This window comes from Cryphonectria parasitica (assembly GCF_011745365.1).
Source record: "Cryphonectria parasitica EP155 unplaced genomic scaffold M406scaffold_7, whole genome shotgun sequence".
Lineage (NCBI taxonomy): Eukaryota > Fungi > Ascomycota > Sordariomycetes > Diaporthales > Cryphonectriaceae > Cryphonectria > Cryphonectria parasitica.
The window spans coordinates 3,064,555-3,087,752 of record NW_024468915.1 but is presented as its reverse complement, the minus strand read 5'-3'; the positions used below and the strand labels follow the sequence as shown (position 1 = coordinate 3,087,752).

Below are 23,198 nucleotides of genomic sequence, written 5' to 3'. Positions count from 1 at the left end.
ATAAAAATAAATAAATAAAAATAGATGAAGAGATTCCCATTTGAAGAAGATATATATCATCCTGTTCCTTTGACTCCTCGCAATGAGATGGTATGGTAAGTCGGAAGTACTGAAACACCCAACGCCTTGTCTAGATGCACTGCCCGCTCCCTAATGCCGAGAAAAGAGTGTGAAAAGACAGAGTAATATGCATCGTCGAACTACCCTGCCACATCAGCAATCCGCTGTAGATTGTAGGTTTCAGCGGCAGCCCTGCTGATGCGCGCGTGTGTGCGCCCGCGTGAATACGATGCTGATGAAGTGTACTTTCGGCACGGTTCCTTGCAGTCTTGGCAGTGGGACAGAAACAAAGGAAAAAGAAAGAAATAATAATCAGCGGATTCTTGCTCTTGGCGCAATGTCCCGACTTCCATGATGCGGCCTCGTCTTCAATAACTGTTCGTATCCTTCATTTCTCGTCATGATGCTCTGTCTGTCACTCGAGAGTGTCTCCGGCATGTCGTCATCTTCCAGGACCTGATTTGTATTTCTATGTGACTGGTCAGCAGGAGTGCGCGCAGTGTTGTCAACTCGTAGATCTCGCCCACTTACATCGTCCACCCTTCTGAGGTTCTCTGGGTCCATAGCATTGGTCGCTCCCATGAGCGCCTGTCCAACAGCTCGGGTAGCTCCAATGGCAGGCCGGAAGATGATTGTAGGTGCTCTCCGCATCACGGCTCTTGCCGCCCCGTGTGCATTCTGGCTCTCCATCACCTCTGCCGGGACTGCAATGATGGCATCTCTGGCGACGTTCAAGTCTCGGGCAAGACTGCTGTATGCGTGTCGAAGCCCCTGTATGACCCCTGTAGGTTGGTCTGCATACAGAGAGATCTGCTTCTTCTCTTCTGGCTCTGCGTCATCCTCTTCTTCCCAGCCCGCCACGGCCGATTGGTACTCTCGCATGGCCGCGCTGCTGCCCTCCGCCGGATTATTAGTCAACATACCTTCCGCACCCTGCAGGACGTATTGCGTGCCGACAGCAACTTTGGCTCCCAGCTTGACAATTTCAGTGCCCGTTGTTCGCGCAAAAGCAACAGCGCCTTTCCCGATGCTTCGTACAATCCGACCGTCCTTCTTGTATTCCTTGATGGGGATCTCAATGAGATCGCGGAAGCCGCTCCCAACATTCACCAAAGGCCGCACAGGAGCCACGCCGGCCAGCACGCCAGCGAGTTGCTCCTCTTTCACATTTGGCGTCCAGGTGTCGTTGAGGGTGTTGCCCAGACGCTCCCAGCCCGGCACGCCATACAGGATCACGTGTTTCAGCGTCAGACGTGCGCTCTCAAGTATCACAAAATTCATGAACTCGGAAGAACGCCCGCCCCGTAGTCCAGCGTAGTCCACCCTTTTAGGCTTAAAATCCAGCACGACTGGGATATCCATAACCTCAGCACGCTGTATAAAGGCCTCGTCACTTGGGGAGGCATGCGCAGGGGCCTGCGATTCATCCTTGAACTGGAAAAACCGCGTGATGAAATCGAGCGCGTCCTGGTCAACATGCAGGCGCAAGGGGAGAACGGTGACTTTGAGAACATGTTCAATAGCTGCCAGGTCGGGCACCGGTTTGACCAGCAGCAGTTCAATATGCACCATGCTTGTATCGATCTCGCGTTCGCCAGCATCCAGATTATACGTAGCAAACTTCTTCCAGGTAGAGGTAGGGACATGGTCAAAGACGTCCAGACTGTGGACACGCACGTCGATGGAAGTATCCGTCTCGCCGGAGCCTGGAGGATACTGGACGAGATCGACATTGACACCCGCCAGCTCGAATGTGATCTTGTGCCGTCGGCTCCTGCCGAGGCGCAGTTTCTTGGCTCTCGATTGGAACTGACCGACACCTGCGCGCGTTGTCGCCGTGGTCAACGTTGTCGCCGCTATCGACTCGGTATCATCTAACTGATGGTTGATGCCACCAACAAGCTCTCGAGGATCGTGGTTGGCCGGAATGCTGACGTAGATGGAATTGAACAGACAATCTCCCACAACATCGTCGTCGTCAAAGTCTGGATCTTCCAAAGACCTTCGCCCAGACCGAGCCCGCCGTTCGAAGGCCTGGTTTTCGACCTCCTCGACGGTTTTCGTTATCGATTCCCGGGTGTGCTGCCAGTCATAGCCGTCGAATAAGTTCCATATAACGTGTACATCCCGCACGCGTGCCTTGAGGGGGCTTTTGCGGATCTTTTCTTCTTGTACTTCGTCGTATGTGTTTCTGGCGGAATTCCAGCGGTGGCCCTTCCCCTGTGACCGTGGATCCATCGCGAAGAAGTTCTCGTGAACCTCGATCTCAGAATGAATACCAAACTCTGGCTCTTCGGTCTTTGAGCCTTGTTTTGTGGTCTGATTCGAGAACATAGAGGACGACGTCGCATCGAAGAGGTTTTCGGAAACTTCCGGGTCGTTCAAATGAGACTGTGGCCTAATCTCCATGGGGTCCACGTCGATCAGCTCACCCTCGGACAGCTCGTCCCCTCCGTCAAGTTCTTGCGCCATGGTGAAGTCGTCATCAAAGTCGTAATTGCCCTCCGCCCTTCCGAAAGCATCAGCTGTAACAGAAGCCAGCATGTCTTGCATCGGAATCACCTCAGTCTTGAACTTAATCTCCCTACTCGGAGGAGTCGGTGGTTTCAGTGCGCCTGCTAAAATTATCAAGGTGTGGGTAGAATCTGCGCAAGTCTCCAGCACCAACAGGTCGTCTCTGAGCTCGACATCGATATGCTTCTCGCCATCTGCGTCATTTGTGACCTGGACAGTGGCCCTCGCAGAAGAGATCTGGCAGATATTCACGTAACCCTTGGAGCACAGGGCCGATAGCATGTCTTTCTGCCTTTGAGCGTCTGAGCCTCGGTGTCGAGACGGCCCCGGTCTCGGAGGAGCGTCGAGCAACGAGACATCGTCGATCAGGAGAATCGCAGCCTTCTTCAGGTTTGCCACGACGGACACATCGCCATCAGCTGGCATACTGGCCTCCACGCTGGTCTCGATAAGCAAAATCGCAAGTTTGGATGTCAAGCCCAGTGGATTGAGGCCCAATAGACAGTCGCGAAAGGCCACATTGAAGACTGTGGGCTTCGTCGTTTCAGACTGAGGTGTCGGTAGACTCTGCCGCGGTGCCAGTTCACTCCCTATTAGCGCATGGTGGGCCCTCTCACCGAGATTCGCAACAGAAGCCGCCAACGTGGCATCGAATTCTTGCGGCGTCGTCTCGGAGGACAGTCCCAAAAGATCCATGACGGTCGGAACACGGTATTCAAAGATGAGATTCCTCATCCTGACCCTGATGACAGGTTCCATTTGGTCTCCAATCATTCGCACCATGAGAACGGGTGACCGCCCGGCGAGTTCCTGGGTAGGGTCTTTGGCCGATCCGACGAGCTCCTCGATGTTGTTCCTGCTGGCCTCGATGGATCCGATACTGAACGCGGCCAGGGACGGGAAAGTGATATGAGCCAGCTCGAGGTCTTTCATGTGCGCACTCACCATACCGAACCTGCCCCCGACATCCACAGAAGCTTCTATATTGTAGATGACTCCCAGAGTCAGCAGGCCAGGGCGATCATCCTCGGGGAGATATTTGGTTACAGCCCCAAGCCGCGCAATCTCCTCCCCGAGAGCAGAAACAGCATCGAGCTGGTGGAGCTCACCAGCCCGTACTTGCACGTCATCCAAGGTGAGCGCCACCACTGACCCTTTTCGTCGTTGTCGTAGCAGAGTGTCCACCATAATCTCATCATCTCCATCGTCGTATTGGTCTTTGGAAGGAATGATCAGCCCAAGAAGTCGATCCAAGTCCTCGTCGCGCGGTGATGTCAGAAACTCGAGGGTAGAACCCGTCACAGTAATGTTGACCCGCGGTTCACCGGAGGATTTCTTGTTGTGGGGTCCCGATGCGTGAATCTTGCTGATATGAACACGGAGTGCAGTGCCTCGATTGGAGGCCTTTACAGCACTGGCTCGAAGGAGCATGCTGCATGTTCTCCCCACCAGGTCAAAGCTCAGACCACCAATTCGGACGTCCCATTTGGCCCCAGGTCCCGGGTCGGCACTCTCCGGCTGCGACGGGATGTCGAAACGTACTCCCCTCGGCTTGCTGGGCTTGATCGTGGGCTTTCTCTGTGGGCGTGGACCACTCGAGGTCATCGAGGCACCCATCTGCAAAACGCTGCTCAGGCCACCGAACCAGTTCAGCGTCTCGTCTAGGCGCTGGAGATCGATGTGAACTCGAAGTGGGAGAGTATTGACGATCCCTCGGCTGCCCTCTGCGTTTGTCGTCATCTTCACTGAGATATCGACCCCAGGATCGGGAAATTTGTCCCTCGTAGACATGTACATCTGCGCGTCTCGGTCGAAGCTGAGGATATCACTATCAGGGTAGCCGAAGTGGAAGTCTCCCAGAGTGAGGCCAGCTTCCTTTGAAGAAGGAGACTCGGACATGATGGCCCGCAGATCCCCAAATTCAGCTCTCAGCAGCGTCTCCGAGCTAGAATCTGTGCCTGGACCTTGTTTTGCTGCTCCTGTGTCCGCAAGGCCGGATATCTTGTCCATGAAAGACACGGAAATCTTCTGCACAAAAAATCTCAAGTCAGGCATCGAGAAGACAGCTGGTTGTTGCGCAGCAGGGCTCCCAGCTTGGTCAGGAGCCTTTGGCGATCTCTTTGAGACCTCGAGTAATCTGCATGCTACCATTGCCAGTAAGAGGCCAATGGAAGCGTCGAACTGAACTGATATAGGCGCGACATGTACCTCGACGGCATCGTCCCTCGCACTATCTTCCACAGCCTGTGCATGGCTTTTGAAGTGAGTTGGCGTCTGTGATACGGACGAATGCATGGAAAAGGCTCCTGGGACATTCTGAAAGGCTGATTCTGCCAAATTTCCTGTCCTCGCCTCACTCGAAACGTGAAGATGCTGGTGACCCGTCGGAACATAGACCGAGATCGAGTCCATGCACAGAACTTCTCGTACTATGAGGCTCTTAGACCTTCGACTGCCAGTCTCATATGTCAGACCTTCCTCGCTAAGACTGGGAGTGACTCCGATCGGGACGACCGGGCCTTTTTGCGGGTCTGCGATCTGCTCTTCACTCGCCACAGCCTTCTGGACCAGACTAGGAGTTCCTGGTTTAGGAGGAAGAGCCTCCTCGGCAGGCCCCGACGTGCTCACATCCTGAGCTGAAGAGCTCATGGCATGGGTCGGAAGTGCGTGCTTGTCCTGAGGATGATGCTTGGGCGAGTTGTCAGGCGATCCGGGGTTCGAGTTCCAAGTACCTGGCATAGATCCGCTCTTCAATCTCTGAGAGTCTGGTAAAGAGAAAGCACTCATGTACATGCTCTCCGCCTCCTCGTGACTGAAGTAATGCGATTGAACGAGATCCTCAGAGGCTTGGGCGCCAGAGTCATCACTTGCAGAATCAGACGACGTTGAACCTGCGAGTACATCATTGTCACGGTCTGTTTGCAGTGTTGCCGACGCCGTGGGCCCTTCAGGAACGTCGTCGCCTCCAGGTGGGGATAGGCCGGGCTGGTGACCAGTATTGCCAGAGAAGTCATGATAGATAGATGCCCTAGGCGTGGACAGAGACGAAGCTGGTTCTTCTTCCAGCTGCTCTGCATCTCCGGAGCCTCCCCATTCTTCTATCTCATACGGTATCTGGAGTGCTTCCTCACTGTCATCTAAGAGCCGTGGGCTGTGGGCACGATCGTCAGGCTCCGCCTCGGTCTGCGGGCTGTGGAGATCTGGGACTAATCCTGGTGCCGCTGACTGCGGCGAGTCGAGTCCCGCCGCCACAGAAGCTTGCGATGCCGCGGATGTGGTAGACGGCGACCTTACAAAGCTTGAGAAGGCACCGGCCTGCGAGACAAGGGAAGCGCGTATATCGCTGAGAAGGATATGACGCTTGCCCTCCTTGGGCACGATCTTGGAGCTTTCGTCGTCCCTAACCTGCTTCGTAAGGCCCTCCACGTGCAGCTCATCAAGGCAAAGCTGGAGAGAGACTGGTTCTGTCTCGAGGCTCTTAGGCTCCACGGGCACCTCAACATCAAGGTGGAATGCGACGTCCCGGATGGTGATACGGGTGCGGTCGGCGACACCCTGCAGGAAGTCGGTCAGGAAAACAGGCAGAGAGAGGCCTTGGCCAGTTCCAAACGTAGCGTCATCCTCGCTACCATCCTCGCTCGAGACGACCGAAGCAGCCAAGTCGTGTCTTTCGGCAGCGAGCGCGTCCTCCAGAGCCTTTTTCTCCTGGACGGGCTGGGTGTCTAGAAATGACTGAGCCAGATCAGCTGCTGTGGGAACCAGGTCTGGAGCAGCAGTCCCCTCCTCCTCCTCCTCCTCCTCTTGCTTCTTCTTCTTCTTCCTCTGTTCCTCCTTCTCAGAAGCAGGTTTCTTCTGGATATCGACAGATGAGATCTCGAGGCAGATACGGACGCCGACGGCAGTCAGCTCGATGGAGCTGGAGTAGAGGTCGAGAGGCACAGTGACCTGAAGGCGAGATACCGCTGCCTGCTTAATACGATATTCAGGCGGGAGGGCGAGCTGCTTAGTAAGTTTCTGAAGAAAAAGAGAGACGCCGTTAGTGTTTGCAAAGGTCTTCTAGATAGTGTAGAACGGCGGCAAGGCAGCTGGAGCAGGACGGCATACGTCTACCTTGAGGCCCACATCTTTAAACTCGAGGGTGTTGCGGAGGCCAAAGCCTAGGTCGAGATTCTCGAGATCGAGAGCATCGTCCTCGAAGATATCAAAACGGGCCATCGCATATCGGAGGAGTCGCTTCGGCATGGCCGATGTGCGAAAGGACTGGAAGATGCCAGCCATGTTGAAAGGATATCTGCCGTGTGGGCAGCAGGAGACGGGCGGGTCGGGGTGAGGTCGGGGACGCCGTCGAGATGGGAGCAGTGGAAGTAGTTTGCACGGTATTTCATGTCGACGGAGTGTGTTGGACCATACCTCAGTAGGGACCTGTCATAGGGAAGCAGTCGAGGTTGACGGACTCGCAGGCGAAGGGACAAGCAGAAGTCGGGGGTGAGGTGGTCGAAGGAGGAGGTGGTTCAACCTGTCAAAGAGGGGTGCAGCATGTCTGCCTCGAGAGGACCCGACCGAGTTGATGTTGAACGAGGATCCAAGCTTTATTTCCTAGGATAAGCAGGTAAGGGTAAAATAGTAAAAGCAGAGAGCACAACAAGGTCTGCTCAGGCTGGTAGGGTTTTGTGTGCGGAGGAGAGGACTCTCGAGACTCCAAAGGTTCCTCAAGAGATATGTAAAGAGCACAGTAGGGGTCATAGATCATATGCCCATCCAAGTACATACTGTACGACTACTGATAAATGATAAGGCACTTACTTGATGCTTGATCAACTGCGGGCGCGGGCGGGCGTGGCAGGTGTGGGGTCACGTATGGAGTCTCTGTAATACCCCCTGTACAGAGGCGCGAGGTGTCACACGGCGCCACCTACCATAGTACATGGGGGGTCAGCCGTCAAGGTCAGGTCGATGTTACCTACCATGGCCTGTCATGAATTATAGCCAGCAAGAGAGTGTCATGAGCCAAAGATGCCTTTACTTGTCTTTTCAAAGCTGTGTTCTGACAGAATGACATCTTCCTGTGGCATGCAAGGGATTCATTTGAAGGATTGAAGCTCGAAAAGTCATAATACGGGAAAGGAAGGAAAGCAAAAGTCGACAGTAAGAGTCTTTAGATGATGGGCCATGCAAAGACACTGCTGAGATTCTCCCAGCCGAGGTCTCACAGTCCACAGGCTGTCAGGCCTAGGCCTATGAGCCCACCCAGCACTCCAGCACGTCCCGCTCAGAGGGGGAAACTCCCCCGGTCCCCATGCCACACTTTAGGCTCTAGGCCATGCCATAACCCCCTGCCACACGGTACCTGCTGAAGGGCCTAGCTGGAGAGTGCCGTGGGGTGTGTTGGAAGTGTTGGCGCCCTAGTCAAGCCGAGCGGCCGAGCTAAGACCATATGATTCCATGGCCATCATCCATCGTCCATTCATTCTCACATCCGCCTTATAGACTTCGTAATTCTCAACTTCGTCTCCAGGCCATCAGCAGTCGCGGTCCAGCGCTGCACTCAACCAGCTCGTCTCCTCGGGTCGACTGTGTTTACCATACCGTTTCATATCTTCTTATCATCAGCGCCCGTCTTTTCAGCGCGTCTTGTCTTGCGATTGGTCGGCTAGTCGTCTCCTCGTCCTCTTCCTCTCCTTTCCCTTCCCTCCTCCCGCGATCCGCCCTCACCCTTTCCACGACCCAGCTATTCCCAGGGCGATCTCTCATGGCTCGACCAACCTCTGCAAAACCATGAACTCCCTCAACTTTGTCTCCGCCCGCGTGTCCCCCGCCCCCGCTCCCGCCTCCTCTCGATCCAACTCCCTCGCGTCGGTGGGCATCGCCGTAACCTCCCATGAGGAGCAGCCCACCTCTCACGAAGGAGACTTGCACCAGGAGGACCCGCACGCCTCCGAATCGTACCAGTATTACCAGGCACGCAGCCACGACCCCGAGCGGAGCGGCGCAATTCCGGACGAACACACACCCCTCCTCCAGCACGCCGAACCCAAGGATATGGGTGCAAGACAGTCTGCATGGCACTTGATCCCCAAACGAATTGTCAGCGCTATCCTGAACTCGGTCCGCTGGGTGCTCTCCACGCTTGCCGCGCCAGGTTTCTACCTAATCGCTTATTTCTACGACGACGAGGGCAACCTTGCGCCGCTGAGGAGACTCTTCGGCGCAAATCAAAAAGACTTCGGCAGCGCAGCCGCAGACGAGAAGCGAGATGGCGGCGCAGCACGAGGCGAGAAGACTCTTGATACCGGCCGCAGCACCGCCATGACGGCGCATCCTGTCATTTCGTCTGGCTCGTCCTCCTCGGGTGTGTCCAGCGAGTCGGAGTCGGAGCTCGACAGGAGTGCCCGGAGCAGCAAGGGATCAGGGCGTCGGAGCTCACGAGCATCAAAGCCATCACCACCGCCGGAGGAGGAGATCAGTCCGTCCAGGAGGTCTATACGGATCAAGCTGCATAATGAAGAGGCTCTGAGGCAGCGCAAGCACAGAAAGGGCCAATCAGGAAGCCCTCGTGGCACCACGGGAGGCAGCCAGAACCAGAAGGATATATCGGCGCAACTCAAATCGCCCACGTCTCCCGCCGGGGCTCTCACCAAGTACCCAAGAACTCCGGCGCCTCCGAGGCCGCTGATCCCCCGACGACAACCCTCATATATCAATATCGAGACAAACGGGCAGCCGCCCCAAAAGACTCTGATACTAGACTTAGACGAGACCCTAATTCACAGCATGTCCAAGGGCGGCAGGATGAGCACGGGACACATGGTCGAGGTGAAACTGAACACGACATACGTCGGGGTGGGAGGCCAAGCCAGCATCGGGCCTCAGCATCCTATACTCTACTACGTGCACAAGCGACCACACTGCGATGATTTCTTGCGGAGGGTGAGTCGCGTTCCCGCAGCCCCCAGCGCGTGCGTGTGCCCAGAAGCTCTAACAGTGTTTTTCCCTCTCTCTTTCCCTCTAGGTATGCAAATGGTTTAATCTCGTCGTATTCACGGCCTCGGTGCAGGAGTATGCCGACCCAGTCATCGACTGGCTTGAGTCGGAGAGAAAATTCTTCTCAGCAAGGTACTACCGACAGCACTGCACGTTTCGTCACGGCGCGTTCATCAAGGACCTCAGCTCCGTGGAGCCCGACCTCAGCAAGGTCATGATCTTGGACAACAGCCCTCTCAGCTATATGTTCCATCAAGGTAAGCAAGCCCTCCGGGTCATTAACAGCTGCCTCCCCCTCCCCCCGGCTCTCTCTCTCTCTGTGTCTCTTTCTCTTTCTTGGGATTCACAAAGGTCATGTGCTGAAACCAAGTTCAGACAATGCGATTCCCATACAAGGCTGGATCAATGATCCAACGGACAACGACCTGCAGCATCTAATCCCCTTCCTGGAGGGGCTCCAGTACGTATCAGACGTGCGAGCCCTGCTTGCGCTTCGAGGGGGCGAAGATGGACAGCATATGGTCTCATAGCGTTACTATTTGCACCTTGTGTATTCTTGTGTGTGTATCCACGGCATTATCCTGTCGGCGCTTGAAAGAGAACAGGCCAACAGAAGAAGCAGCGACCTGCCAACCGATAGAACAGCATGTGAAATCGTTCCGGGAGGGCTGTCATCATGTCACGTCGTGTTCTATTCTGCAAGGGGCTGAGCCGGAAGCGAGCGCTGTTCGGACCATTAGTGTATTAGACACTGCAAGTCGAAGGCAGACAAGCACAACTCCTCCAGAAGGATGCATCTTGTTCAGATTTGGGCCACACAAGAACAAATATAAGAAGAAACTGCACCCCATGCCTCCTCGGACGATCTTTTCAAGTCGACGCAATTGATCTGGTGTTGGTTGAAGTGCCTCCCTTTACTTGCCTAGTTGAGTACTTACTGTAGCGGTCTGTAGCGGTATAACGGTTGTATGTAGGAAAGCCTCTTGTGCCACTGTACTGTCGCTGTAGTACGTGTATAGAATGCCGCCTCGTAAGTAAGAGTATAGTGCGTGCCTTGAACAGTGATATTGTACATAGCACCACCAGTGCGGTACTGTGCTACTACTACTACCACCTCAGTGCACCTCCACCGCTATGATACCATAGCAGCATAGCACTAAACAGTAGAATGTATGCTGTGCTGAGGCAACGCGGAGACCCACCCGTTGATGACATCATGGCACAGCTGACCCGGCCCTGCATCGAGCTTCGACAGGGTCACCTCACCCACCACCCACCTATAATCTCCCAACAAGCTTCTTTTTTCTATGGTCTTCTTACTCTGTTGACCCGGAGCATTGGGCCCGTGGGGCGCTCCCCCGCGTCCCTCACATGGTAATTGTCAAACATGGCCCCTGAAAGGTCTGTCTGCCATCATCATTGTTAAGTAATACTCTTGTTGAGGGTGGGGCAGGTGAATCCTGGAAGAGACAGGGGAGAAGGTGGTCTCGACTACTTCTGCAGCACTACTACTACATACAACTTTTCACTTACACACTGTACATAGTACATTGCCCAACAGCCCGTCATCATGCATTACATACCAAAGCCACTTGTGTACCACCTAACAGAGCTATCCTTGGTTTTGTGGCTTGCCGTGGTGCGGTCACAGGCCTGTCCGGATCAGGAACAGGAAGCAGGACCAGGACCTTGGGCCCAGAACCAGTGACGAAATGGAAGAACCAGTGTCCGAGGACATGGAACACAACGATCGAACCCCCCAGCTAGCCCTTCTCTTGGCCCCCCTCATTGCCTCATAGCTTCCCTTTGAACGAACCCAAGTGACGATTGTAGCACGTAAGACAAAACAGGCTGGATGAGGTTGGGGGAGACACACATCTCCCGCCCTTTATTAAGTAGTCCGCGTCTTGCCCACCTGTTGTGTATGCTCTACCTTTCACCTCACCTACCACAAAACCCTGTCAACACTGCCTAACAAACTCAGCCAACAAGTCCTCTTCTTGAAATAACAACACACACACACACACATAAACTCTTATTACACATCAACCATCAACATGTCTCTGCACTGTGAGTATAGCGTCTCACCACCACATCGGCCTTCTCTCACCCACTGGTCTCCCTTGAGAGCCTGGGGGTTAGCTTTTGTGGTTCAGCACGAAGCTCTGGCATGCCTTTGAATGACGTGCTGCGCCCAGCACGACACTGCGGGCTGTTTACACCAGCTGCTGACGATGTACCTTAGACCTTCCCCCCGTCAAGCCTTCGGCCGTTGCCCTGGGTCTTGTCTTCAACCAGGTATGATCCTCCATCCCATACTGGCGATTTGAAAGGACTGTTGAATGTTGAGCCATGACTGACTGATGTTCTCGCAGACCGTTGAGACTGCTGGTGAGTTGCCGTCAACGCTCTAACGCATATATAATCAAGGTGTATGTGCTTGTCAGTGAAGATCAACTGCTAAATATCATCATTGAGTAGTTCTCGCACCAGTCTTGTACGTCAATCCACAAGGCCCACTGCCCCCAACCCTCCCAGCGCAAGGCTTGTCTTGACCATTTGTGAGCGGAGTGTGCTGACATTGACACAGCGGCGACTCATATCGACGAGCCAAGCGCGCCGATTCTGCAGAGGAATTCTTCAAGAGCAAGGAGGCAACCAGCACTGGCGTGGTTCGTAACCTCCCGCGATTGTTTTGTCCCTTCGACTTTATGTGTCATTTCATGCTGACCTTAATTGGTGTTTTCCAGGCTCTGGGCACATCTTTTGTCGGTAGCCTCGCACAGAGCTACGCGGTCGGTGCCCTCATCAACGCCACCGGTACTCTCTCCTACAAGGGAGCTACATACCTCGGCGGACTGATCTTCCTTGCCACCTCTGCCCCAACTGTGAGCCCACAACCCCGTCCTTGCATAGAAAGAAACTCTCTTGCGTAGCAGCTGCTAATACCTTCCTTCGCAGTACATCTCACAAATCTTCCAAGAGAAGCGCCCTCTCGAGACCGTCGGTGTCTCTGTTGTCGCCAAGGTCTTCGAGACCGTGGGCCTGGCCTGCTTCCTCACCTGGTGGGGCACCCGCACCAACCCTTTCGAGTAATGGATTCGAATAAAGGAAGCCTGTCCACTACACGTTTGGATGTAGTTGATTGTCGGGCAAGTGTGCTGGGAACTAAGGAAACTGGGGAATAGGGGTTTTCGGCGCGTCAAGGTCGGCTTGCAGCATTAGTTTTCACATGATAATATAGGGTGATTGGCAGTGCAGAATGTGGTTTCCAGTCCTTCTCGTGTTACCTGCTTGTCGTGATTTATCCGCATCGAACATACGTCAGTACTTCAAATACATGTTGGGACATGCGTTCGCCCAGGTCGTGCCTACTAAGTAACCTTCCAAATTATCCGCGGGCGGTAATTGACGGTAGAGAGAAAGATGCACTGGCTTTTCAGTAAAATGCACGTACTTTCTTTTGGAATTTTTCAACCCCTATTTGTTGTCAACGTCCTCCAGTTGAATCAACAGACGGTTTTATAACAAGAAGTCCATCCAGCCCGCGACGATTCATGCAAAAATTCATCCATACGCCCACCAACGCCCCCTAGGGTAAGATCCCGTTTTCCCCGGTTCCCCCATTTTTAACTGTCTTTTGTGTGTGTGTGTGTGTGTGTGTGTTTGTGTTTGTGTGTTTGTGTTTGTGTGTATGTGTGTGGATCACTGTTGGGGTTTGTCTATGACCACTCTGCCTGGGTGTCTCAACCCCGAAGAACATCCTTCATCTGCTTGGTGTACTCCTTCTGGGCAAGCTTCAACAGCTCCTTGTAGGCGTCGGCGTAGCTAGCACCGTCGTCCTCGTCCTCGTCCTCAGCCTCAGCCTTCTTGGCAGCCTTGCTCTCCTTGCCCTTCTCCTGGATGAAGACGACGGAGGTGGGCCGCTTCGTCTTGGCGGCGCTGCCCAGCTCGAGCCTAGACTTGACGAAGAGGTAGGGGACATTGTGCTCCTCGCAGTAGATGGGCAGGTGCATGATGACCTCGTCGGGGGAGATGTCCCCTGCGATGATGGCGATGCCGGGGATCTGGTCTGCGCTGGAGGGGGTCTTGAGGGGGGTCTTCCTAAGAGCCTTGTTGACCTCCTTGACACCGCGCTGAAGGGCGCCTGCTTTCCGCGCTGTAGGTATGGACCGTCAGCAAGGTGTATTACTTCATTTGTTTGGGCCCCATACAAAAAGAGGCAATCGTATTTCGGGGAGGGAGGGAGAAGGGGAAAAGAGAGGTCAAGCATACCCTTCTTGATAGTCTTGTAGATCTTCTTGTGGCCCTTGACATCAGCTAATGGCACGGCAAAGTATACCATTTTGGTCTCGACCTCAGGGTTCTTGATATCCTCGAGGTCGGAGCCCGGGTGGTCGTCATGGTCATCTGATGCGGCGGCGGCAGCAGCATCTGCCTGCAGCTGCCTGTCGAGGGTGTCGGCAACCTTCTGCTTCAGCTTGTCCTTCTCGGCCTTCTTCTCCTTCTTGTCCTTCTTGACCTTGGTCACTCCATCGCTGCTGTGCTTCTTCTCCTTCTTCTCCTTCTTCTCATTCTTCTCCTTCTTGTCGGACGCCATCTTGAAGAGGGAAAGTTGTCGCGGGCCTTAAGCAACGCTGGGGTCGATTGATGTGCTGGAGGGAGGTTGCGGGGATTGGCGACTGGAGCCAATAAGAATGCACCTGATCAAAGGTCCTCCTCTTTGTTTCAAGGATATCTTCCCCGATCAATATGTGAGGGGCTGTAGGTGACGAGGTAGGCAGGTGTGTGTGCGTTTGCGTGTGGTTTGGATGTAAAAGAAGAAGATGCTAAGTCGAGACAATCTTGCGATAGAACGACTCCTCTCAGGTGGACTTCGCAGGCTGGAAATTTTCTGAAAGGGCCCCCTGCAAAGATTCCTCCTACTTTGCAGAGACTCGACAGGGATGAGGCCGTTATCAACCGCTAGCGCCCGAGGGTTCTTCCAGCTCCGGATAGTTACTACCATAGCAGCTTAGTAGTACTGTAGCGCTGCAACCCTATAACACTACGGGAATACAGTGCTACAACCCGACCACTCAGCAATGGCCTCAAAGCTACTTCGATGAACGCCATCTTCCAGCTGTGATCAGGAAACAAATAAATTTGATGTTCCGCGTTCTGAGAATGCACAGTGTTGCACTTCATTTCTTGTTCCATGCCTCCTGTCCCAGATGCTACGTGCCCTCGATATCTCTGAACTGTTGCTCTTTCTCCTCTCTTCACCGTTCCAACTCCGGCTTCCAGGTCCCGCCAGAAAAAGCTCAAAGCAAGACGGCAAAACATTACAATAAAGTGTTGTTCATCACGTTTCGATAGCCCTCGAGCAGAAAACTAGTGCAAGAATGCTGATATGTCAATGATGGCACATTCCTGAGTGTCTGCCAGTTCTTTGAGCACACGTTCCAAGAGCTGCGCAATACAGTTGGTGAGACAATTTCGAAGTCTTTTTATTACAATCGCTAGCTGCTTCTAGCGTGTGTCTTATACAAGAAAGAGAGAAAAGTAGTATATACAGCACAAGAAATTGCTGGTTTATCCAACATCAGGAAGACTGTCGCCATCATCTACTCTATGCCACCGCCTGCCTGGCGGTATGTCGCGCGGACGAGCTCCTAGTAACGAAGCTTGGCCGACCTCTTGCCAGGGACACCAGCCTTCTCAAAGCTGCCCTTGCCGAAGAATCCACCCCAGCCACCCTGGCCGTGACCACTGTGGCCACCAGACGACGGCTTCGCCTGGGCAGCAGAGGTAACCGCAGCGGTGTAGCTGGCGACCGAAGTAGAGCTGGCGGCGGCGGACGTGGCCACTGGGGCGGATGAGCTGGCGCGGGCGCTGCCACCGGTGGCAGCCGCAGCAGCACCGGTGGTCGAGGCTGCAGCAACGGCCTCAGCGGCAGCCGTCGTTGCGGAGGAAGACCCAGCCAGGATGGCCGAGATGGGTGCCCTGCCAGGGTAGAAAGAGGCAGGCATGCTTGGGATGGGGATGGAAGACGAGATGTCGTAGCCGGTGGAGAGCTCGTTGTCCACTACCGGAGAGAAAGAGAGAGGACAGTCAGTCTTTGTTCAGGGCAAAGCTTGTTGGGGAAAGGAAGGGGGAAAGGGGGGCAGAAGGCGTCACTCACTGGTTGTGTACGAGTAAGAAGCAACGGTCGTCACGGTCTGGGTGGTCGTGTAGGCGGCATTGGCATCTCCGGAAACCAGGCAGGCTCCAGTGCCGTAGGCGTTCTGGCAGCCGTAGAGGACCTCACTGCCGCTGTCGGTCCAGACGTTGAAATCCTCGATGGTGATATCATCGCAAGGCACCTCCGCGGGGCAGTTGACCTTGACGGGGCCTCTCTCCTCGCCATCAGCGCAGGTACCGGTCCAGCCGCTGAAGGTGATGTTGGAGTAGTCGATGCCGTCGCCTGCCACGACGTCCATGCTGCTCCAGGCGGTGTCAAAGTCCAGGGTGTAGGCGTTGGAGTGGCCCATGAAGTTGTTGAAGGCGAGGTTCTTGACGGTTCCGTTGCCGCCGTTGGACTTGATCATATACATCTGGTTCGAGTCGTGGGTGTAGATGTAGTTGTACTCAATGTCGGAGATGTCAATGCCAGAGGCGAGGGAGCCCATGGCGCAGCCTCCAGACCAGTTGCAGTGCACCTGTTCGATGAGGAGGTTGTTGGACGGGTCCTTGACCGTGACGCCTTTGACGAGAGAAAGAGAGCTTAGGTTAGCAACCATGTGGCCTCCCATCTTAACAACAGGAAGAAGAGAAAAGAAAAGAAGAAAAAGAATCATTCTATAACTCACACTCATCCTTGTTCGAGACCTCGATGTCGTGAACCCAGATGTTGCTGCCCCAGACATCAATACCGTCCAGGCCTCCCTCGTATCCTCCGTGGATGATCATGTTGTACACCTCTCCATTGCTGCAGGTGTCCAGAGAAAGATGGAACTGGGGGGCATCCACGAGGATGATATCGTGGATGCTAAAGTCGACACACTTGGTGCACCGCATGAGACGAGCACCGTACTCTCCGTCCTTGTGGAACTCATAGCCATAGCCCTGGATGGCACCGGCCGACGTGGCAGAGTAGATCTCAATATCCGTGCTGTCCTCAATCCCAATCATGTTGCCGTCAGCGGTACCCGTGCGGTAGATGATGCCCTCCAGATTAATGGACACGCCCGAGCCTCCGCTCAAGGTGACCCAGGTCTCCAGGCCATAATCACCAGCCGGGATGAGGACCTCACCACCAGAGGCACAGTCGGTCCAGGCCGAGGTGATGGCGGCACTGTTGTCTGTCGTCGCGTCCGCCACACCACCGTAGTCCATAATGTTGCACACCTTGGTGGCAGCCTTGGCCGAGGTGGACGTGGTCGGTCCAACCGTTCCAGACAGCTGAGCCGACACCGGGAGGATGTAGCTGACTGTGGCCAGCAGGCCAGTTGTGAGAAGACGAGGAGCCATGGCTTTGGTGTGTTTGTATTTGTTTCAAAAAGGAAAGTATCAAAGTAGAAAATGAATATTTGGTCGGCTGTTCCTTTTGGCTTTCTCAGAAAAAGAGAATGGCTTGAGTGTACCTAAGCAGAGCAAGTTATGAAGGAGAAAAGGCAGTGCACAGCCTGCTAAAGAGCGACAGAAAAAGAATGAACCACACAGGACTTGTTCCAAAGCAAACCTGAATTGAGAAATCTCGACGAGGTCAGAAGAGGGACACTCATCGTTGCGGCTGTCCAGCCTTTTTGAATAGATTGTGGTTCGTTTCATGATTAGGAGGGGGGTGGTAAGGACTTGCCAGGGGCACCCATATGAAGAAAAAAAAAGGCAAGGAGGTTATTGCGGATCAGGATGAACACGGGAATACCAGGGCTGGTACCAGTAAACTCTTCAGTGGGTACATACTTCTGCTGCTACTATGTATGTACAATGGTATGATGATTATACCTCCTTGGATAAAATACAAGTACTGACATAAAAATTCATCTACTTAATTATGCTTCTCCTGTAAGTTCCGGTTCGCGGCGAAGTGATATGCGCTTTCTCGATGACCTGGTTGCTGTAGTTCATCCCTCTCATCTATCGACCTGAGAGCTCTTCAGATCCTTCGACTGGGCGGCTGCACTGGCTGGCCGTCATGTCCACACGAGAAGAAGCATGGGGCTTCTTGTGCCAAAAACATAGGAGTGAATATTCAGGGGCGGCTCCTTGTGTTGAGAAATGATGCCCCTTCATTTACGATGGCGGACTGAAAAGGGCAATTCAGCCGCCCTCGTAAGCGCGGTTGCGAGTAGACTGCAGATGCATGTTGTTTCCAAGCGAAGGATTTATGGCACGGTGAAGCCATTCTCCACGAATGGCGTTATTGTGGTGGATTAATATTGCGGGTCAAAGTCCTGCTCGTTTATGCAGTACACATGAAACACGCCCTATTTCATTCCCGCACTCACTAGAGACACCCTGATCCTCGCTACGAGCGGAACTGGAGAGACAGACTAACTCACAAGAGCTGGCTTCCCTTGTCAATCGGATGACCTGCTGCCTTTCGATGTTTCGAGAAACCAAACGTGTTCTTGGATCTCGGGCGGGGGGTAGAAACCAATACTACCGTGATGTATGGCGGAAATACCACGGCGGAAACCTTCACCATGGATCTACAACCATAGTAGATTGAATCTAAGCCCGGATCTACCGATCTACGACCTAAAGCGGTATCACAGGACACACGGTCACTGCGCAGGGCTTGAACCAAAAGTTGTACATAGGAGGGTTTATGGTCCGAAATAAATTACCGTCAACTTCCCCACAACACGCTACCATGGTTATTATATATCCTATCAATGAGTCCCATCCCCTCTTTCCCCCTGGAGCCGTGCCTGGACTTGCACCCTGCAACTGGATATTCACTTGAAACCACACCATGAAAGTTTGGATCTGGCCGGCAGAATAATCCTGAAAGATGTCTTCATGGACGCCCCAACGCATAGCTGCGAGATCACGGACGATCCAAGGCCGATTTTGTGATTACTTGGACATGAAAGATCGATGGATGATGACATGTGCCGGCCAAGATGGGGTTGCCTGTTTTCCTCACAATGCAAACATGCAATGTAATTCGTAATGCGGCGTCGAAAAGATCTAATCAATGATCAAATCAGGCTCGGGTGGCAAGACTCCATCGGTTCAGCTCAAGGAGGGTCATCGGTTCGTACTGCTGCGGCTGGTAGACAGTACAACAGGCCTGCCAGGTGTCTGTCCGGGGAAGTTTTACTTCGCGAAATTGTCTGTTCCGTTGGAAACTCCAGAATAGTGGTTGATCCACGCAAGTATTTCCCGGTGCCATTGAAGAGAATTTTCCTCCTTCAAAACAAAGTGATTCTCGTCCGGAAAGTTGATGAAGCGGCTGGGGATACCGAGCGCCTGGCAAGTGTTGAATGCAGCTATGCCCTCGGTGACGGGACAGCGAAAGTCCAGGTCAGAGTGCACGACGAGCATTGGCGTTTTCCATTTTCTCAAGAGGTCTGGACGCGCAGGATTCCATTTGTCCAGCTCCGCGATGTTGTTCCAGATGTAAGGGGTGCCCCTGAAGTCCTCTGTGCCAATATTCACGTCACTCTCAAGGAGGAAGCTCGGGAGGTGGAAGATGCCATCATGGCAGACAAGAGCTTTGAACTTGACGAATTGCGTATCTGTGTTAGCTTCATACTTGTCCTGTTCAAGTGGAAAACTTAACCCTCACCTTTCGTCCTAAACTCTGGCCCTGAAGCCACAGCATCATGTATCCGCCATAGCCTATGTTCAAAGTAGCCCGTCAGCGAGTTGCAACCAATACAAACACAGCTCGTCCGAGTTCATCGTGTCATGACGAGGATCAGTAAGTATGCAGTTCGTTTCAAGAAGTACGTACTTCCACCTGCCGCGACGGCGTTGTCAAGATCAAGATTGGGCATGTCGCTGATATGCTCCACACACTTCTCAAGATCCTCATACGGACTTCCTCCCCATGAGCCGAATACTCCTGCCAATAGGTATGAGTCAGAAATGGATCATCTAATAGAGAGATGGGTTGGATCACCATTGCCGAGGCAAAGACTTACTTTCAGTATGTTCAAGCCCAAACCCGATCGAACCTGTGATGTTCGGGGCGACTACAATGTAGCCCTGCTCAGCCCAGACCGCCGGATTCCACTGCAAATTGATTAAGTCAGCTACAAGCATTTTCCCACGAGATATATATAAGTCATTGAAAGACACGGGTCTGAGGCATACTCTGGTGCTCCATCCGTTATTCCAAGCGGAGGCAGGACCGCCATGAACATGGAGGCAGAGAGGATATTTCCTGGACGTATCGAAGTTGCGAGGCTTGATGACCCACGCCTGCACGAAGTAGTCACCAGCGCCTTGAAAGTAGATTTCTCCAATCTGCTCAGGGGACAGACCTAGTTTAGCACCGTTCTGCGAAGCTGACGATACGACTTTGACCTCAGACCTGCCAGACCCGTCGACAATTTGATAGAGCGAAGTTTCCACAAAAGTAGTTGTCGTCACGAGGAGCTTCTCCGGGGATCCGTCGGCCAGTGACTGAAACCTCGACACGGACCCGTTTCTGAGCACTATCTGCGGCACTGCGTTGGGCTGCAAGCTCAGCCGATACAGCGCGACTTGGCCGTGATCTTGCGCAGTGAGGAACAAGGAGTGCCCGTCGCCGGAGAACTCAAAGCTATCCGGCACAAGTTCCCACTTCGTCCCTGTCACCATGGTCCAGACGTTGATGGCAGTCGCAGAGCGTGCCCCTTGCGTCCCATCGCTGTGACCCTGTTCGAGTTCTGCGAGGTACAGTCTGTTGTCTTCATATCTCTCAGCTGGCCTCTTGAGGAATGCGACCATCCGCCCATCTCGGCTGAAGCGAGGGTTGGAACAGGTCCCTCTTGACTCGTCTCCAAAAACCGGGACCTCCTTGGGTACTGTTGGTGAATCATGAGCTGACCACGAGTTGAGATGGACAATGTAGACCTTCGTCGTCACTCTGTACAGCGGGTTCCGATTCTGCGGGTCACATGCTGTGAAGATAATTCCTCGTTCAGCCAGGTCGAAAGAGCTCATGGAGTCGCCTAGGCCGTCATCCATGCCGAACGGGGCCTCCATCTCTGGGTTATGGGGGAGTAGATTTCTCAATGAGCCGTCCATTACCCATGGTGAAGTCAGCTGTGCATCGTCACGTTGAGCGCGTAGTGGTGTTGAAGTTCTGACCAGGCGAGAGTACCAGATCGTGTACTTCTGCGGCTTCAGGTACTTGTCCCACTGACATGAAAAAGTAAGTATCGGGAAAATCAGTTAAAGACATACAAAATTAATTCCCAACTTACTAAGCGAACATTGAAATCGTTGTATACTCTCACTGAGCTTGTTCTCTCCTCGGTCTCTTCGTTGAACAACTGCCCACTAGAGTCGACTCTGCCGACCAACGCAACAGCCACGCTGTCATCGTCCAATGCCCTCAGCTTCAGGTTCAGGACTGGGCCAGGGAATGTGGCGATGACAGCCGAGTCTTGACCCGAAACACCACCTCTCTCATTGTCTTGCAGCTTTGCAACCCTCAATTCCGTGCTGCCCTTCTCTGCAGATTGAAGGTAGGCGACCGAACTCGTATCGAGCCAGGCTGCGTCATGTGCCTTGTTGCTAGCTGTGAGAAGCTGTGATGATCCTGTATGTATGTCAAGAACCTTTATTTCCTTGACGGTCTCACCCCCGATTGTGTGGGTTGAGCAAGTAAAGAGAGCTTTTGTGCCATCTGGATTGGCGACGGCCGGACCCCGACGAGGGGCCTCGATAAGGACCTCCGGCGTGAACCTCGTCGAGAATCTCATGTCTCTTGTGATGCCTCTGTGCAATTTTGGCCTTTTTACTGGGCTCAGGCTCAAGTGCTGTAGGTTCAATATGTCTGAAATGGAGAGCAAGAGCTGGATTCTTATGTGGTGTGGTGTTAGCGGGGGGCCACGCATGCAAACTGATAATGCCAAGGTTGGAGACTCCGATTGGGCCAAGGGCCACGCAAACACGCTGTCGCCAATACGCAACGCTGTGAATTCCGGGCGTAAGCGGTCAAACCATCTCTCCGTGTGGATTGATCTCGGAGAGGAAAAATGATGATGATGAAGAAAGGGAAGAAAGAAAAAAAGATTGAAAAGAAGAAAGAAAGTTTTTAAAAGCGACATAGCCATGAAGTTTTGAGTTTGAAACTTCATCACATGTGAGAGCCATTGATCAGTTTAACAACTGATATGCCATGTAATTAGTTGACATGTAGTGATCCATCGAGGTCCCCTACGCGCAGAAATGGAGTGTGCACGGTACAGGAAGTAAGTGCTTACAGTCTGAGCACTGCATACTACAAGTACTTAAGTAGTGAACTTGGGCAGTATAATTAAGACGCCAAGGTAGGTGACACTCTAATGATACCAACGTTCATTTCTTGTGTTTTCATTGTCTTTGAATATCCGCCTACTTGGCCTTATACTTACCCAACTCAACACCTGAGATTATGTAGATGGTCGAGTACTAATTATGTGGTGCACGTGACGGCCGAACACTATGTTTTCGACGAGAATCGAAGAATGAAGATCTCACAATAAGACAACTTAAACTACAGCTTACTATGTAACCGGTGAGAAGAAGTTGATTCTGCTCTTGACCTCTAGAAGGCTATGCCTTCAAGAATAAACTCGTCCCAGATCCTAATCGTCATTCTCATTCCCAGAGCCTGCTGGTCAAATGTTCTTCAAAGGTCTAGACCTAGGGTCCTGACGCAAGACTACTTCATCATGTGAGCTTGAGGCTTTGACATACTATCAAATACGTGCAGGTAATCATCAATCTAATCTCTGAGGCGGTCAACGCGTAATTAATTCACATTCAAAGCATCAGCCGACTAAGCCACTGGCTGATCACAATCCCAGACAATATGAAAGCGTCTAACATAACGCTCTCTTATTTAAAGAAAACCTTATACATGTTGTCTACTAGCCACAAGATACCAAGATGGGTAGCGAGAATATTGTAACAATCGATTCCGCTATCAGTGAATTCTACGGTAGGTTTAAGAAGTTTAGCGAAATGTAGTAGAAAACGGGCAGGACAAAGATCTTTACCGCCGAAGTTCATCACCACTTCCCATTACCTCTCAACACGTCACGTCAGACACGATAGGAATTACAGAAAATAATACTAGACGCGGGCTTAGATAGTAAATATCTAGTGTACACAGCGCCAGATGCAGCGATGGCCGAGTCAGAGATCGCCGCTTTTGAACATTGTGAGCTCCCATTGACACTAACATGACACAGTCAAGCATGAGGTTAATTGTCTGAGTCGAATCCACGAAGAAAAGCCAGAAGTGCCATCCGAAGAACTGATACCAACAAATTAATTGTAGAATCGCAAGCGATTTAAAAGCATATCGACGCGTTAGCTGAGAGCGGACTCAGCTGTCGTCAGCAGCACGATGATTGTATGCCGCGACATGGGAATGCCATGATCCCAACACTTGTAAAGCGGAAGAGAGACCGAAGAAAGCAAAAGCACTTCAAGAATGCACATATTAAGTATTCAACGATACATCCATG

General features: G+C 52.9%; 6 protein-coding genes across 6 annotated transcripts; 2 read left to right on the top strand and 4 right to left on the bottom strand.

Moving 5' to 3' along the window:
• Positions 1-372: 372 nt before the first annotated feature.
• M406DRAFT_99196 (uncharacterized protein) lies at positions 373-6,852 on the bottom strand (the record flags this gene model as incomplete). Its single annotated transcript, XM_040926445.1, has 7 exons — positions 373-537; positions 592-2,429; positions 2,493-5,003; positions 5,049-5,178; positions 5,307-5,320; positions 5,358-6,588; positions 6,679-6,852. The coding sequence occupies 7 exons, from the start codon at positions 6,850-6,852 to the stop codon at positions 373-375; spliced, it is 6,063 nt and encodes a 2,020-aa protein (XP_040773857.1).
• Positions 6,853-8,312: 1,460 nt separating this feature from the next.
• Positions 8,313-10,404, top strand: M406DRAFT_281055 (uncharacterized protein). Its single transcript, XM_040918427.1, has 3 exons — positions 8,313-9,501; positions 9,584-9,812; positions 9,931-10,404. Exons 1-3 carry the CDS (start codon positions 8,350-8,352, stop codon positions 10,083-10,085), a joined length of 1,536 nt encoding a protein of 511 aa, XP_040773856.1. The 5' UTR covers positions 8,313-8,349; the 3' UTR covers positions 10,086-10,404.
• A 1,116-nt stretch (positions 10,405-11,520) lies between these two features.
• M406DRAFT_357610 (DUF1761-domain-containing protein) lies at positions 11,521-12,927 on the top strand. Its single transcript, XM_040923725.1, has 7 exons — positions 11,521-11,625; positions 11,801-11,853; positions 11,931-11,946; positions 12,037-12,052; positions 12,146-12,227; positions 12,306-12,443; positions 12,517-12,927. The coding sequence occupies exons 1-7, from the start codon at positions 11,613-11,615 to the stop codon at positions 12,649-12,651; spliced, it is 453 nt and encodes a 150-aa protein (XP_040773855.1). The 5' UTR covers positions 11,521-11,612; the 3' UTR covers positions 12,652-12,927.
• Positions 12,928-12,971: 44 nt separating this feature from the next.
• On the bottom strand, positions 12,972-14,356 carry M406DRAFT_357609 (L30e-like protein). The gene is made up of 2 exons (XM_040923723.1): positions 13,831-14,356; positions 12,972-13,714 (listed from the first exon to the last, which is right to left on the bottom strand). Exons 1-2 carry the CDS (start codon positions 14,153-14,155, stop codon positions 13,302-13,304), a joined length of 738 nt encoding a protein of 245 aa, XP_040773854.1. The 5' UTR covers positions 14,156-14,356; the 3' UTR covers positions 12,972-13,301.
• An 853-nt stretch (positions 14,357-15,209) lies between these two features.
• Positions 15,210-17,046, bottom strand: M406DRAFT_45704 (family 28 glycoside hydrolase; the record flags this gene model as incomplete). Its single annotated transcript, XM_040924284.1, has 3 exons — positions 15,210-15,653; positions 15,753-16,279; positions 16,386-17,046. 3 exons carry the CDS (start codon positions 17,044-17,046, stop codon positions 15,210-15,212), a joined length of 1,632 nt encoding a protein of 543 aa, XP_040773853.1.
• Positions 17,047-18,351: 1,305 nt separating this feature from the next.
• Positions 18,352-21,443, bottom strand: M406DRAFT_93208 (uncharacterized protein; the record flags this gene model as incomplete). Its single annotated transcript, XM_040926246.1, has 6 exons — positions 18,352-19,248; positions 19,316-19,368; positions 19,484-19,594; positions 19,674-19,764; positions 19,846-20,877; positions 20,943-21,443. 6 exons carry the CDS (start codon positions 21,441-21,443, stop codon positions 18,844-18,846), a joined length of 2,193 nt encoding a protein of 730 aa, XP_040773852.1. The 3' UTR covers positions 18,352-18,843.
• Positions 21,444-23,198: the final 1,755 nt, after the last annotated feature.

Excerpts from the sequence above, each read along its gene's own strand:
- M406DRAFT_357610 (XM_040923725.1), top strand. Across the intron at positions 12,228-12,305 it reads AGGCAACCAGCACTGGCGTG|GCTCTGGGCACATCTTTTGT; the intron begins GTTCGTAACCTC and ends GGTGTTTTCCAG. Across the intron at positions 12,444-12,516 it reads TTGCCACCTCTGCCCCAACT|TACATCTCACAAATCTTCCA; the intron begins GTGAGCCCACAA and ends CTTCCTTCGCAG.
- M406DRAFT_357609 (XM_040923723.1), bottom strand. The coding sequence starts at position 14,155 with ATGGCGTCCGACAAGAAGGAGAAGAATGAGAAGAAGGAGAAGAAGGAG. Across the intron at positions 13,715-13,830 it reads CTACAAGACTATCAAGAAGG|CGCGGAAAGCAGGCGCCCTT; the intron begins GTATGCTTGACC and ends CCATACCTACAG.
- M406DRAFT_281055 (XM_040918427.1), top strand. The coding sequence starts at position 8,350 with ATGAACTCCCTCAACTTTGTCTCCGCCCGCGTGTCCCCCGCCCCCGCT. Across the intron at positions 9,502-9,583 it reads GCGATGATTTCTTGCGGAGG|GTATGCAAATGGTTTAATCT; the intron begins GTGAGTCGCGTT and ends CTTTCCCTCTAG. Across the intron at positions 9,813-9,930 it reads CAGCTATATGTTCCATCAAG|ACAATGCGATTCCCATACAA; the intron begins GTAAGCAAGCCC and ends AACCAAGTTCAG.